The following is a 16,440-nucleotide window of genomic DNA, read 5'->3' on the forward strand; positions in this document are numbered from 1 at the left end:
CAATGCATCAACAGATTACAAATTCACTAATGTCAGAAGCTGACTTTGAGGATTATTTAAGAATGTGGATTCTTAGAACTTTTACAGAAGTGAAGGATTTCCATTTAGCTTCCGTGCTTCTCCAGTGATAAGAAGTACTCTCATCACTTTAAACAGGGTGAAAAGCAAAGAGGGATAAAAATCAAAACGCAATGACAAGAAGGATAAGAACAGGTGATTTAGAATCATATTACCATAACACAGTTCTACTTTTTCCCCTATAGAAATTAAAAGATCTAGAAAGATTAAGAATAGACAAAGGTAAAATTACTCATGGATGCTGTCCTTGCTATATAAAGATACTGCTATTGACCCATCCCCACTTTAAATTAAGTTCTAAGAGTACTAATAAATTTGCACTAACATGGATTCACTCTCTTTCCACTTGCTCTGGTGAAAAACTGATGCTTTTAGACAGCTTGTTAAAGCTGGAGAACAATCCACGGACACACAAACAAGGAAAACTAACAGTATCTGGCAAATTTGACATCTAAATTGCTTCTTGCAGTAATCCAATGTTTTCTGACTCCTTGACTTCAAAATGCAAATTCTTAGTTTCCCTCAAGGCTCAGCTGGAGTGCAAATTTCATTCATTCATTCACTAATTCAACAAACTATTTAATAAAAAGTCAAGAACATCAAGGCAATTTAAAAAAAAGGGAAGGAAGATTCCTTTAGAATACTATTGTGCTATAAGAAATGATGAGTGGGAAGGTTTCAGAAAAACTTAGGGAGATTTATATGAACTGGTGCAAACTAAAGTGAGTAGTAAACCAGGAGAATATCATACAACACAGTAACAGCAATACTGTATGATGATCAACTGTCAATGACTTAGCTACTCTGATCAAGACAATGATCCAAGACAGTTTCAAAGGACTCATGATAAAAAATGCTATTTACCTTCCAGGAAGAGAACTGATGAACTCAGAGGGCAGAATGAAGCATACTTTTTTTTCCACTTTCTTTATGTTTCTTAGGCCTTTTACTGTGGTAGTGGTGGTGTTTTTGCAACATTGCTAATCTAGAAATGTTTTGCATGACTTCACATACATAACTGAAATCATATTGCTTGCCTTCTCAATGGGTGGGGGAGGGTCAGGAGTAAGAGTGGGAATTTGGAACTCAAAATTTTAAAACAACATTGTTAAAAATAAGTAAATAATTTTTAAAAAAATAAGAAAATATGTATGCCTACTGAAACAGCTATAACTGTAACACTTTTTCCTTTAGTTCAAGAACTATTAGGGGGCAGCTAGGTGGTGCAGTGGATAGAACATTGGCCCTGCAGACAGGAGGACCTGAGTGGAAATCTGGCCTCAGACAGTTACTGGCTGTGTGACCTTGAGCAAATCATTTAACCTTGATTGCCCCCTCTACCCAAACCCCCCCCAAAAAGAGAGAAAGACAAAGAAAGAGAACCAGTGATAGGTCTGAGACAGTATCAGCAATACTATACCATCTAGGGTCCTATTTTTGTCTCTATGTGTAATAGAAATAGCCACAAAATGGATTGGCCTCAGAGTCCAACTGTAGTGGTAGCAGCAGGGGCAGCCAATAAGAGTGTGGTCATGGAACATGTGATTGGAAAGATTATCTAGCTGGAAATCAAACCCCTTGGTCTGAGTACCTGGAGCCAACCCAAGCCATGAAATGGTACTATAGCAGAGACAGCAAGGACCTAGACCAGGACCAAGAGGAGAAGAAACTACTTCTGAACGCTGGCAGTCCTCCTAAACAAGATATTCAACAAAGGAGAATCCAACTACCACTGCATGCTTATAGCTCATAGAAATGAACAGGCTCTGATGACCTCCATCTTTGCCAACATAGCCAGCAACATCACTGATATATCAGCAGCATAGTCTCAGAGCATAGAACAGCATGAATACACGGACCAAGTAAGATAATATATGGGCTGTCCTAAGCAGTACCTTGACTCAATTGAAGAAATTGCTGCCACTGCCATCCCTTATCAGCTAGTTCACCGTGTGCTTGCTGACAACCCTGTTCCATTTTCAGATTTCCATCAGGTCTCTAGAATAGCTGCGAATGTCTGTAGTGGACTTTCTAAGATCTACATCAACTCCAAAGAGTAGGTTGTGGTATTTTTTTTGGGGGGGGGGGCTATCAGGACAGTTTCAGAAGATCCCTCCCTTGTACTCCTGCCTGCTCTTCTCTTTCTTTCTTTGTGAGGCAATCAGGGTTAAGTGACTTGCCCTGGGTCACACAGCTAGTGTCAATTGTCTGAGGCCGCATTTGAACTCAGGTCCTTCTGACTCCAAGGCCAGAGCTCTATCCACTGCGCCACCTAGCTGCCCTACCCTATTACTTCTTTCTACTTATATAATAACATAACTTACTAATAATAACACAGGAAGAAGATCTATTAGGAAGAAGGCCATAAGGTGGAGTTCCCAGGAAGTCTCATTGCCATGTGGTGATGGCTAAACACATGGGAAGAGATAGACTCCATGTGGAATGATACTGGAGGGAGGAAGGTTGGGGCAGGGAGACAGAAACATTGGTATGAATATTACTTAGTGATTGATAGGTGGAAGAAATTGGACCTTGACCTTCTTGGCATCACTCTTTCATGCTGGGGCATGAGCTGATGATAAGGATGAATTGGTTATCTCTATTTCTCACACACAGTTTTTACATGTTTGATCCTTTAATTTTATTTGTTTTGGCCTCCTACCCTCCATCTATCAAAAAAAAAAAAACATAGTACAGACACTTAAAAAAATCACCAAGACCAAAATCCACCAAATAAAGCAGACTTTCGTTTTTTTTTCTTTTCTTTTTTTTTTTAAGACAATTGGGGTTAAGTGACTTGCCCAGGGTCACACAGCTAGTAAGTGTCAAGTGTTTGGTCTGAGGCCGGGTTTGAACTCAGGTCCTACCTGACTCCAGGGCCGGTGCTCTATCATTCCGCCACCTAGCTGCCCCCTAGACTTTCCTTTTTACCATGCCTTTATTATTTAAAATTTAAGAGAAAACACTAATACATGCTTATTTAGACTAGAAATACTTTGTAATGTTTATTGGAAATTATAAGTTTCCTAACGGAAATCACTTGTGAAAACAATTTTTTGGCTTCTAGTCCCTCAAGACATATAGGATGACTGTCATTAAGAAGCTAAATCTTTCTCTGTGTTCATACATTTCAGCAATGTGCACAAATGTAACCATAGTATACAGTCTTAGGAACATGCCTGGGTAAGGATAGGATAATGGCCAACAAACAGGTACAACCAGATATTCTCTATGTTATGAATCTGCTGCTACAACAGATCTGAGCTGGTTCTAAAACTGCATTAGCTGACAGCCAGTCTACTTCAGCTAAGTAATCTGCTATTTAAATCAAGAAAAACACATAATTCAAGAAGGACATAGACTTAAGTTCCTCTTTGTAGAATCAGTGTATACTCACTTTCATAGAGGGAAAACTAAAGTAAAATAATCACGTTTTTATTGATCAGAAGTTTTATATTTAAAAATCAATGTGAGTTAAGACTGTAGTCTTAAAAAACATATAGAATAGAAACTATATGGCATTTTACAGAACTGGAAAGCTCTAAAAACTGGCATATTTGACCAGTTCCAAAACAAATCTTTAGTTTAATAATCATAATAAAGAAGGAAACAGCTGAACACATCTTCCCCAACAAAATGTAAACATTTTGAAGGCAAGCATAAGCATAGCTTTATTTTTGTTTTGCAAAACTCAGTGCCTAGAACAGAGCCTGGCATGTTGTAAAAATCTGATAAATGCTTGCTGATTTATATGATTTCCTAGGATAAAATTCTCTTTGCTTTAGAAGGCCAAAGCCTATTCTTATCACATTTACTTATGTGGTAACTTTCTTCCTATTATATTTTGAAAAGCACTGCTAAGAGGTGATAAACATTTTGCTTTTATCTGCAAAATTTTGCTATAAATATCAAATACCTTACTTTCAAAGTTGCATGTTTATTTTGAAGTAATGTAGTTTTTGTGTTTGAGAATGTTTTCAGGCTTTGAAAATTCACAGTACAATGATAAGTGGCATTTGTTTGCTCCAGCAGTCTTTCTTGCTTTTCTTCCCACTCTGCCTTTCCTACTTTTAATTATATATTGTACTTCAAAGGGATTTAGTAAGTCTTGGCTTCAGAATATAGACTATTAGCTGACCATATCAATACCACAATGACTATTTGGAACTATGGGAATTAACTCTCAACTATATATTTGACTATCAAATATTTCCAATTTCTAAACGTACCAAGTAACAAAATCTTTGCTATAGTTAACTTTCATATCATTTGGGTATTTGAACAGTAGATAAAAAATAATAAATCTGGCTACTCTCTGCTTTCAAATTCTAGCTATGTCACTTTCTACCTATGTGACCCTGTCCAAATTACTTACCTTCTCTGGGACTCAATTATCTCATCTATAAAAAGAACAGAGGTTGTACTGGATAACCTCTGAAGTCCCTTGCAGCTCAAATTTTTTTTTACTTCATGATCCTATATTTCTAATAATGATTTGATAAGTAATTTATTGTTAAATACAGATAATAAACTCTTCTTCCATTTCTGACATTCTAAAACTTGAGTGTGCCATAAACTTGTGCTTTTGTCTACCCTTTCTCTAACTCTTCTTGGTTCTTTCCCCAGATTCATTTTTGTACAGTTGCTGATAGCAACTACTTTCAAGTGGGTAGAGATCCAGAGGGCTGCCCCTTGGCCTAGTGGCTTGTACATATATACCCTTCCTCAACCGTCTAACTTACCTTTCACGGTATTTTTAATATAGTAATTTTTGATGACTATTAGTGCAAATATTAGAGGTTCCCCGTTTCAAAGCCATCTTGTTTTAAGGATGTAGCTGATATTTAGATTTAGCCTATATTCAGTCCAATACAGTGTATTTTAAAGAAATTACATTTATACAACTTTTTGCATATAATTTGTGTATTCCAGAGTATCCCCAATCAGAAATAGAGACTGAGAACTTAAGACAGTATAATGCATTTAAACAATATCTTAAAACTACCTCCTATATTCTATTTACCAACATTTTAAAGTAAATAAACATTTACCTTTTGTAGACTGGTAGGATTTAGCTGAGTTTTATCTATTATTTTTACTGCAACCTGAAAAAGAAAATCATGCAATTCTTTACGAGACTTTTAACTTTTCCATTTTTTCCCCAATGACACAAATATTTATTTTTTAAATGCCTAACCCAAGACTTCAAAAATAAGACTGTATCGGCGGCTTCTTTCTTTGTCTAGGTCAGTAGTTCTCATACTGTGGCCCCCTGGACATTTATGTTATTACAAAAGAATCTAGGAATTCATATGTGCAGCAAACATTGTTTTGAGCTTTATCATAAAAAATACGCAAAATTAAAATATTTATTAAACACTTACTATGTGCCAGGCACTGTTATGTGAAAAGTACATAAAGGTAAAAACAAACAGTCCCTATCTTCAAGGAGCTCACATGCCACCTACTAAATTCACTAAATAAACAACATGTTTTCCACAGAATAAACAATGCCTCACAATGTATTTATTAACATTTTTAAATGTATATATAGATGCTTTGTGATTCATAAAATATTAATTCACTTAAGAGCATTACTAATTAATGTTTTGTCATCATATTGTTTTTTAATTAACCAAGAGATACCAACAGTACTGATGAGGCTGACTTCTCCCCAGCAACAACGAGAGCCTTGCCTAAAACTAAATCTGCCCGAGACAGGGGGCTCTATGTGTTGACAAGAAAACCTTGTTATTTTCTGTGTGTACGTGACTGATATCCTTGAATATTGCAAGCTAAGTTACCATATCCCTGAACTGTTTTGTAAAATACCCAACACACCTGCTTCCCCTTTCCTGCCTCCCCTTACACACCATACCTGCTTCCCCCTTCCTGATATCTTTCCTTGTGGTTAACTATTCATGTAGGAGCATTGCACCCCCCCCCCAAGCTGAGTGCCCAAAACTTGCGTAGAAAAGCAAGCCTCCATCTTTTCTCAAACTGCTAGTACTCTTAGGAACTAGCTCGCTGATTTTGCATCAATAAAGCCCTCTTGACTGGGAGAACATCTGCCCCCTGAATTCTTTCTGGACAACCCAACTTTGAACCTCATCTACCTCATCAGTACCAATTATTACTGAGAGAAGGAATACAAAATATTTTACTTTAGGAAGGGATTCTCATACATGAAAAGATTGTAAACCACTGAATTAGGTGCAAAATTATCCATTAAGCTCTAATAACTTGGTTTCAAAATGTATAAAATTAATATTTGGCCATTCCAAACCCATGTGTAATTTGGAATCAATGGAATCTGGCATTTGGTTTTTAATTTCTGTCTTTTGGATGAAAACCATCCTGAATCTTAATGTTTGACCATATTCTTGGTAACTAACAATTACTTTTATGATTATAAATTTTCAACAGGATCCTGAATATTAATCCAATAAGGTTATCATTTGGGATGTCAAGCTTATTTATATGACATGATTACATAACAGTATTGATAAAATTATTAAGATGAAAAACATGATGATAATACAGGCAATGAGAAAAACAAAAATTTAAACCTTTTTACAAGTGAGGTTTTTACAATTTACAAATCTTCAAAATATTATATATTATTTAACCTTACAAATGGAATAAAGTTTACATCCCAGATTTTTATAATTTCAAAAGAAATTTTAAATCTAATTATACTAAATAGGAAAAATATACTCATTTTAAAAAGACTGACTAGCAGTCTCTAACAGATCAAGGAAGTAAGCTTATTCAGCACTTAAAACTTCAATCTGCTGCTTAAGCAACAGCTAATGGATGGAAATTACCCAGGGTGTACTCCAGTCCAAAAAGGCAGAAAGAAGCACTCTTAACTGCAGCCTTAACCAACAAGAATGGACAGGAGCTGGTATAAAGTCTAACAATGGTTTAAGCAACAAGAGCAAGGGATGGCAGAATCCCTAGTATGTAAGTAGATATGAAATAAGAGAACTTCCCCCTCCTCCCCACTTACAATCAAAAGGTCAACTTTCTCCAACAATAAGAAAACTTCTTAAAGAGAGTTTTTAAAGGTCTATGGAAATATATTAAAGTCTTAAAACTGAAACTTACCTCTCTACCAGTAAGAACATGTCTTGCCAATTTCACTTTGGCAAAATTTCCCTTCCCTATTGTTTTTAGCAAACGATAATTTCCAATGTGAGGCTGTTCATCTGTAGCAGATGTAATGGAATTTCTACACCGTGGTATGTTTTGTCGACTACTTGATTTGGTAGGCTGGATATGTGGTTCAGTGTATCCATCAACAGATGTATTCTATGAAAAAAAGGTACAAGATTTTATGTTAATCATTTAATGACACTAAAAAAATAGATATAGCACTACTCCTAAAGACCCAGTTTAACCCATACTTAGACTTTATTTCTTATCTTGGAGAATGTGGCATATAAAGAATACCTGTGTTTAAGAGGTCATGGACATAGTATCAAGGTCATTTTTGTTTCTGGTCCTCATTACTTACATTCAGGGTATGTCTCATATTCTGACCCCAAACATTCTCTCTCTCTCTCTGCATTCCTGGATCCTATTTCCAGGTTCTCCTGCTTAAATTCTGTACCCTGGTCTCTGTAGCTTTGTTCCTCAGGTTATCAGCTTGGTATTCTGACGTCTTCTGTTTGATCACACTAGCCTATAAGGCCTTTATCTATGTATCTAGTTCCTTCCTCCTTGCACTTTTAGATCTGTCCTGTTAATTAGGCAGCTGAGCTACTTCTCTCCCCCTGTGTTCATTCCTCTAGACGATAAATTCTGCTTCTCCACTTGAACTAAGATCATAGATCCTAGAAGGCATCAGAGACCATCTTACCAAAGAGCCTCATTTTACAGGTGAGGAAACTAAGGCCCAGGAAAGTAAAGTGACTTCTCCATTATTACATAGTCATAAGCATCAGCGTCAGAATTCGAACCCACGTCCTCTGGCTCTAGAATTGGTCCATCTTTCCACTGTATCCAGGCTAATCTGCCAGTAGTACCGGTGTTCCCATTCCTACGCTAGCAGATCTCTTTTCTGGTCCACCCTGAATATTTGTAATAGCCTTCCACTGCAACAGCTTCATTAGTCTGGGCCAGGCCTATTCTGTTGCCAATCAAGTCCTCGGAGCTTTTACTGTATCACTAGTATATATGTGTCACTAATGATACAATGCTACACTGTACCATATATCTGGGCAACGAGGAGAAAACTTGTAAAGCACATCATTTAGCAAATTCTAGAATAGAGGTTCTTAACCTGGGGCGCACAGAACACCAAGGCACCTGTGGCCAGACTTCAGGGGGTCCGTGAACCTGGATGGGAAAAACACATCTTAATTTTCACTAGCCTCTAACTGAAATTTATCCTGTCCTTCAATCATTTAAAAAAATATTCCATAAAGGGCTTCTAATCTTCATCGGAATACCCCTGGCATCTAATCATTTAAAAAAATATTCCGTAAAGGGCTTCTAATCTTCATCAGAATACCACTGGCATCTACGACACAAAAAGAGAGTAAGAACTCCTATTCTACACAGAACATTCAAATCTTACATGAGAGATAGCTATACCTTCAGATCCTCTAAAACTGAAGTGAATAAAAAACCAGTAGTGTAGGAAGTAGAATCAAGAGTTGGAAGAGACCCTAGACTATTACATGACTATAATACTGAGCCCTCAACTTCTTGGAAGCATTCTTGCTCACCTAAACACATTATGCCCTACTATAGTGGTTAGCACGGCTTGTCACAAAAGAAAAACTTAAAAATCTTTTTTCATTCATTCACTTACAAATGAGGAAATGGAGGCCCACAGAGGTGAAGAGGTGGGGGGTGGGGTGGCTTGCTCAAGGTTGCACAGGCAGGAAGAAGAACTGAGAATTAAACCTCTAATTGCAAATCCATCACTCTTTCCACTATACCACACTGCCTCCAGGACATTTAATTGGTTATCTAACAATCGATCAATCAACAAACATCTATTAAGCACCTACGATGTGCCAGGTGCTGAGGACACAAATATAAAGAATGAAACAATTCCTATTCAGAAGGAGCAAGAAGACAGGCACATATAAGTATATACAGAATAAATATAAAGAGAAGAAACATAAACAGATAAAAAGAAGTTTATGGAGTGCACTAGCACTAGCACTTGTGGGGATTAGCAAACATTCTCACAGAAGGGGATGTTTGAGTTATGTCTAGAAAAAAGAGAGGTATTCTAAGAAGCAGAGAAACAGAACACTACATTCTTTGTTCCCTTACTTTACAATCAAATAAGTAGTTTCTAGGATTAATTTAATTTTGTACCAAATCAGATATTTTTACCACCAAAGAGCAGAATATGGAATCTAAAGGTAAACTGTTCTGAATGATGACCCAAAAGGGCTCTTGGATTTAGCACAAGTTATATAAAGACCCATGGGAAAAAACACGCCACTATTTCCAGTCCATCCCACTACCACTCCTTTCCTTAAAAAGGATAATAAAAAATCTATCTTCCTCCACTAGAGATTTACTTGGTTTAAAAAAAGAAAATCTGGGAGAAGAATTCTCAAAACTGTAAGGCCATTTAGTTGTTGCAAGAGGTTAATGACCAAAAAGTTAGCTACAAGATAATTAGCCTTTTTGGCCATACAGAATCATGAAACAAGCTACTAAGGAAGGGATGGAAGGACTGTGATAAACAGAGGGGGTGTCCACATTATAGCTGAAACCACAGATTCTGGAAATATGGAAATGTATATGCGCACATATACTCATATATAAACACTTAGTATATATGTTTGGCGAAAACATTTGGGGGGGGGGGTGGCTTGAATTTCTTGAAATCTAGAACTGCTACAGCCAGGAACATGCTGCATATTCAGTAGTAATGTGAAGCTGCAAGAAGAAAATTTGGGCTTGACATAAGGAAAAACCTTTCTAACAATAAAAACTACCCAGTGGTAGACTGGACTGTCTTGGGTGGTAGCTTGGGTGGCTGTCCTTTAATGGAGGGTTACAAAAACAATGCCTGGATGAGTGACCACCTGTGGTACATTTGGAGAAGGGGTTTTTATACTGTTGTAGAGAAATTCTTTTCAGGCACGGTTTGAACTACAGAACTTCTAAGCATCCTTCTAACCCAGATCCTGTTACTCCATGAAAATGAAGGACAAGAATAAATTTATTCACAAGAGCTGAATTATTCAACCCATAGTCTTTGAATTCTAAGGGAACTTTAGAGATCATATTTGGCTATATTGCTTTGTACATCTAGTCTGAAAAATCTGATATAAAAGGCTGTTCAGATATAAAATTAAGTGCCTTAGGTGTTAGTAGAATAAAAGGGAGCTCACTGTGCTAGAATCATAGAAATGTCTATCTCGGAGTAGAAGAGACCTCAGAAATCATCAATCCTTTATTTTACAGATGAGGGAAATGGAGCCGACAGAGAGGTTAAGTGACTTGCTCAAGGTAGTGTATATAGATCATAAGAATTAGAGGTGGGATTTGAACCCAGTTTGTATGACTCCTTATAGGGACTGTGTCTAGAAGTCAATAAAAGCGATAAGAATGTGTAATTTTTCAAGAGCTTTAAGATTGTATTTATTCTTCAATACAAAGATCTGCAGTTTTGTCAGTGCTGGCACTCATTCCACTAATATGGATTATACCAGTCTTTGGTGATGGTCTCTGAGAGTTGATGTGGTTAAAGAATTTACATTTTGAAATAATTATGATGGAACTTTAAAAATGTGAATTAAGGATACTAATTAAGAATCTGATTAAAGATTAGTTTGAGGCCTGGCTTTGCCATTCACTAGTTGTGTAACTGAAGTCAAGTCACTTAACCATAACTCAAAATGATGAAATATCACGAGGATTAAATGAGATAATACATATCTGGACAATTCTTTTTACCTAGACCATATCATAGAACATCACTTCATAGTGAGGAAGAAGGGACTTCTAAGGCCATCATATCATCTACCTCAATCTCAAACTGGAAATTAGAACATTTGCTCTTCTCCAGCCAAATACATCACTGAGAGCGACTTAAAAAGTCACATACACCAGTTCTTCTTGTACTCGATATAGTTTATTTGGGCCAAGTAATTTGAATTTATCACGGGTGACTAAATTCTTTCTTAATATTGCCATACTGGTGGTAGGTTATCAACTCCCTATTAGCCACTTTTACACTGTTATTTCCAGTACAAGGTCACTATCTTTGTCTGGGAAAACAGAAGTATTCCTAATTTTCCTCTTTCATAAAACCAGACAACTTTTCTTCATTCCAGCCTATTCCTTTCCTCTACATCAGTCACCTGTTTGTTATGAGATACAGTAAGACACAATGAACATTATTCTTAACAGAAAAGGGATCAAGGGATCTGATTAGAGCATGAGAGCTCCATAAATTTCATCAAGTTTTTTTTAACAAAGACATTCTCTTGATCATAACTCAGTAGTATCATAAGAAATGGTAAATGAAAAAAGAGCGATAGATCTGGAGTAAGATGACCTGGATTCAAATATTGCCTCTGATATTTAACTACCTAACCATGGGCAACTCACTTAACTTCTCTGGGCCTTCAGTTTCCTCATCTGTAAAATGAAAGGGTTGGGCTAGGAAGCCTCTAAGGTCTCCTTCAGCTCTAGATCTATAATTCTATGATCTCTAATTTCACAGCTCTGACTTTTCTGTTTAACCTTATCACTCAACTGAAACTGCTCTCCCCAAATAACAATGACCTCTTAATTGTCAAATATCATCATCTTTTCTGAGTACTAATTGTTCTCAATCTATCTGCTGCACTGACATTACTGACTCCAGTCTCTCCCTAGATCTTCTCTGAGTTTTCACGACCCTATTACTCCTGGTTTGCTTCCCATCTTTCTGACTGTTCCATCTCAGTATCCTTTGCTGGCTCAACAGGTCCCCTAACTGTGGGTATTCTCCAACGTTTTGTCCTGGGCCCCCTGCTCTTCTATATTCTCTTGGTAATCCCATCTTCAATGCAGATAACTCACAGATCTACATACCCAGGGGCAGTCTCACCCCAAACTTCAGTCCCAGATCACCAACTGCTTATTGGACATTTCAAACTGGGTATCCTGGAGACATATTAAACTCATCATGTCTGAAACTTAAGTCTTTACCCTTCACCTTAAACACTCCCCTCTTCCAAACTTCTCTATTTCTGTCAAAGAGACCACCATCCTTCCAGTGTCTCAGGTTCTGAGATGGCATTGTCCTGGACTCCTCACTCTCCCTCACTATATAAGCTAGTCAATTGCCAGATTTTTGCCATTTCTACCTTCATAGCATCTCCTGTATCCAACCCCTTCTTCCTACACACCCAGCTACCACCTTAGTTCAGGCCCTCATGACCCTTCGCATTAGATTACTGCAACAGCCTTCTAATTAGTCTCCTTGCCTCCAGATTCTTCCTCTTTCCAGCCTATCCTTTACATAGCTGCCAAATAATTTTCCTTAAATGCATTCTGACCATGTTACTCTCTTACTCACCCAATTTCAGTAGTGTCCTATTGCCTCTAAAATAAAATATAAACCCCTCTTTTCACTTCTAAAACTTTCAACAGTCTGGACTCACCCTTATCCTTCCAGCCTCATGGAATTCTACCTCGTTCTACCTCGTGCATTCAGCAATCCACCCACACTGACCTCCTTTATCTTCCTAACTTACAACATTCTGCTTTCCATCTCTATGCCTTTGCATCGACTTCCCCATATCGGGGCTCTCTTTTTACTTCCACTTCATAAAGTATTTTTCTTCCTTTCAGATGCAGCTCAAGCACCCTTTCTGCATGGTGCCCACAGTCAGTGCTCTCCATCACGAACAACCTTGTATTTAACTACTTTGTACATATATGGATTTGTTAACTTTATATTTATACTGTATATCTTTTAGATGCGTTTGTTGTTGGGATGTGAGTAGGGATTATTTCATTCTTTGTACTTGTATACTTAATACTTCATACAGTACCTGGCACATAATAGGAGCTTAATAAATACTTCTTGAACAAGTGATTGATTCTCAGTTATTACCCCACCTGCCTCTGACAGTGGTTCCAGAGTGACTTTAGAGAAAAAGATCTAGACCTTTTCCATATATATATGTATATGTATGTGTATATATATATATAAAAATTGGGGGGGGGGGTTGGCAATGAGGTTAAGTGACTTGCCCAGGGTCACACAGCTAGTGAGTGTTATGTTTCTGAGGCCAGATTTGGACTCAGGTCCTCCTGACTCCAGGGCCAGTGCTCTATCCACTGAGCCACCTAGCTGCCCCTCCCCAATATATTTTTGAAACCCTTTTGTTATCCATAGCTTCCCACAGCAGCCTCTGAGTTGAGTTCTCTTAATTTTTTTTTTAAACAGGACTGTGTCATGTTCTTATATTCATCTCCTGGTACTTGCCTTATTTTCAATCTTCTTTTCCTGTCTTTGTAAAATCTAAATTGTTTGGAAAATTTTCTGTTTCTCTACACTAGTCTCTTCAGATAACGTGTTTTTCTTCCTCATTGGAATTATTTCCCTTTGTGTCATCAGAATTTAACTGTTGAGAAACATTTCCCTTCCCTCCCTCCCCTCTCAGGTTACTTCTCCTGTCCACTTATCCTTTTTTCAAAACCAGCCTTGGGAGTATGTCAGACTATGTTCAGCTTTCCTTCTATCACAAAAATTGTATAGTGATCACTTCAATCTCTCCAAAATGTTTCCCTTATTTCTACCCTAGCAACCAGTCCTTCCCTGTTAGTGAGAAGCAAATCCAATAAAGAATTTCCTTTATTTTGGTTCTACATTTTGAAAAATGAAATTATTAAAAAGGCAAATGAAAAAGTTATTGGCTGTTCTGCTTTTGGCATAGAAAAGAATTCTAGTAGATATGTGGATAATTGAAATCACTCATTGCTAGGCTTATGATCTATTTTTAGACACTCTGCACTTGGCTTATGATCTATTTCCCAAACTTCTCATATATCTTCTCTTTTTGTCCAAGTGGATGGTAATATACTCCAAAGACAAAATCACTTCTGTTCCTCCCTCCACTGATCTTCACCCAAATGTTATCTACAATGCTTCCTTTTTCTGGTTCTTGGATTTCTCTGCATCAGTATATCATAATGTAGAGCGCTGCTCCTCCCGAGTTTCTTTTGAGTAAATTCTCGCCTTTCAGGGCTATATTAGGTCTCCTCCCCACCAAGTCCCAGTGCTTCCTATTAGGTCACATTTGGCTCCCTACGTTAGTACAGCTAGTTACTACTGCTTGTTGCTTTAACCTTGGGCATTTGTATATACACATCTGAGGCCATGGGCTTTACTACTGATGCTTTTCCTGGCTTTTTGTCTCCAACTTGCAGGTATTTCAGCAGCTCTTCTGTCTTCATTATAGCTATTATCTATGATAGCTAGTTTAGTGGATAAACACAGGAAGTTTCCTCTTTGAGCCTTTTGATGAGATGTTTACTGTTTAATCAATTTCTGTTTCAGAAGGTCCAAAAGGATCCTGGGCTACTTTTATTCTTTTAGCAGTCTTCTTCCACCTCTCCCTCTACTCCAATGAACTGAACCCCTAAGTGAGGGGCATTGGCACAAGAGACACTAAGAGAGCTAAGATCTCTGCCCCAAAGAAGCTTTCAGTCTAGCTGAGGACACAAGAATGAATGCATGAACAAGCATGTGTTAGTGCCTACTATATTCCAGACCTCAGAAGCTATCTAGTCCAGGACTTCTTAAAATTTTTCCACTTGCAACCCCTTCAGCACTTCTTAAACTGTGGGTTGACACCCCATATGGGATAGAGATCCATAGTTTAAGAAGTGATGATTCCCAGTCCAACCCCTCATTTTACAGATGAGGAAATGAAGAATCAGACTTTAAATCAATTCCCCAAGGTCAAACAGATTATAAATGTCAGAGGTAGGATTTGAACCCAAGTTTTCCTGACTCCAAATCCAGCAATATAAAACCAGCTAAATATAATAGTTTAGGTGAGTTTTCATTTACTCAACTCATTAATCAGGATAGCTCAGCTTCAAGGAATGTGCCAAAGTTTTCATTTAAATTTGTTTGTTTTGAGAGGGGAAGAAACCTGACCTGTAATTTCTCTGATATAGAAATTTCCTCTACCAATGCAGATCTTCAGCAGTTCAGTAATTTATAGCCTCAGAGGTCTGCTGGGGCACTCACAGATTAAGTGACTTGCCCAGGAAAACACAATTGGACCCAGGCCTTCTGGACTCTGAAACCCAATTCTCTTGCCTCTGTATATTTAGATTACTTATATTTAATGTACATTAAGATACACACACACACGAATACCAGTAGCATTTTCAAATGAATCATACATATAACTGACATAAATGTGTCACTTTTTCTTTCATGTGAAATAAAGTGACCTTTCCCTTCCTCCTAGTCTTTTACCTAAAATAAAAAGTCATGTTTTCTACAGCTTTTAATGTCTTTTACAAGTTGCATATATTTGAGCTTTCCTGATTTTGTTAGGAAATAATTTTGTATTTTTATATTGCCTTGAATTCCATAGTGACCTACTCTAATTTTGATTTTTGCATTATTTACTTTGGTTTCTGCCTTGTTATGAATTTAGTCAACTGAGTGATATCATCAGAAACAATGATGACAATAATACTCATACAAAGTGGTCCTTACAGGAAAGTCAATATAGGGTGCTGGGTTGTAATAGATAGTGTTGGACTTGGAGTCAGGAAGACCTAGATACAACAAATCATACCTCTGAATTTATTTCCTCCCATATCACTTAACTTTCTCAATCTTGTTTTCGTCTGTAAAATGGAATGACATCTGTAGCACTTACTTCAGAGGATTATGTCTGAATGGGATAATTATGCAAAGTACTTAGCAAACCTTAAAGCACAATATAAATGTCAGGTGTTAACTGAGGGTGGCTTGTTGTGTTACCTTAACCAAGAAAGTTATTAAACTGTTTTAGAGTCTTCATCTATAAAATAGATATTTAACTATTTAACTAGAATATCCCATTCCATTTTTTGGATATCTCTAAGCATTAGGCAAGTTTTCCTTATATCAGATCTAAATCTTTTTCTGTAACTTTAACCCATTAAGCATGACCTTCTGGACCACGCACAACAAATCTAATCCTCTCCAAGATAAGCCTTTATATACTTGAAGATTTCTATTATTTCCCCTCTAGGCAGCTCTTCCCTAGGATATGAGTTTTCCCAGTTTCTTAAACCAATCCTTTTAAGACATGTTCTATTCACCATCCAGGTGACATTCTTCTGGACATGTTCCAGCTAATTTCTTTCTTTCTTAAA

At 37.2% G+C, this 16,440-nt stretch overlaps 1 protein-coding gene across 3 annotated transcripts in view; it reads right to left on the bottom strand.

Moving 5' to 3' along the window:
* LOC114049729 (serine/threonine-protein kinase MARK1) overlaps positions 1–16,440 on the bottom strand; it is a 146,674-nt gene that overhangs the window by 83,246 nt on the left and 46,988 nt on the right. For all 3 annotated transcript variants that reach the window (XM_027871113.1, XM_027871112.1, XM_027871114.1), the window contains exons 2-3: positions 7,189–7,392; positions 5,130–5,183 (exon numbers count right to left, since the gene is read on the bottom strand). In XM_027871113.1, the coding sequence (XP_027726914.1) occupies positions 5,130–5,183; positions 7,189–7,392 (258 nt within the window). The remainder of the gene's footprint in view (positions 1–5,129; positions 5,184–7,188; positions 7,393–16,440) is intronic.

This window comes from Vombatus ursinus, unplaced genomic scaffold (assembly GCF_900497805.2).
Source record: "Vombatus ursinus unplaced genomic scaffold, bare-nosed wombat genome assembly UNPS02014798.1, whole genome shotgun sequence".
NCBI lineage: Eukaryota > Metazoa > Chordata > Mammalia > Diprotodontia > Vombatidae > Vombatus > Vombatus ursinus.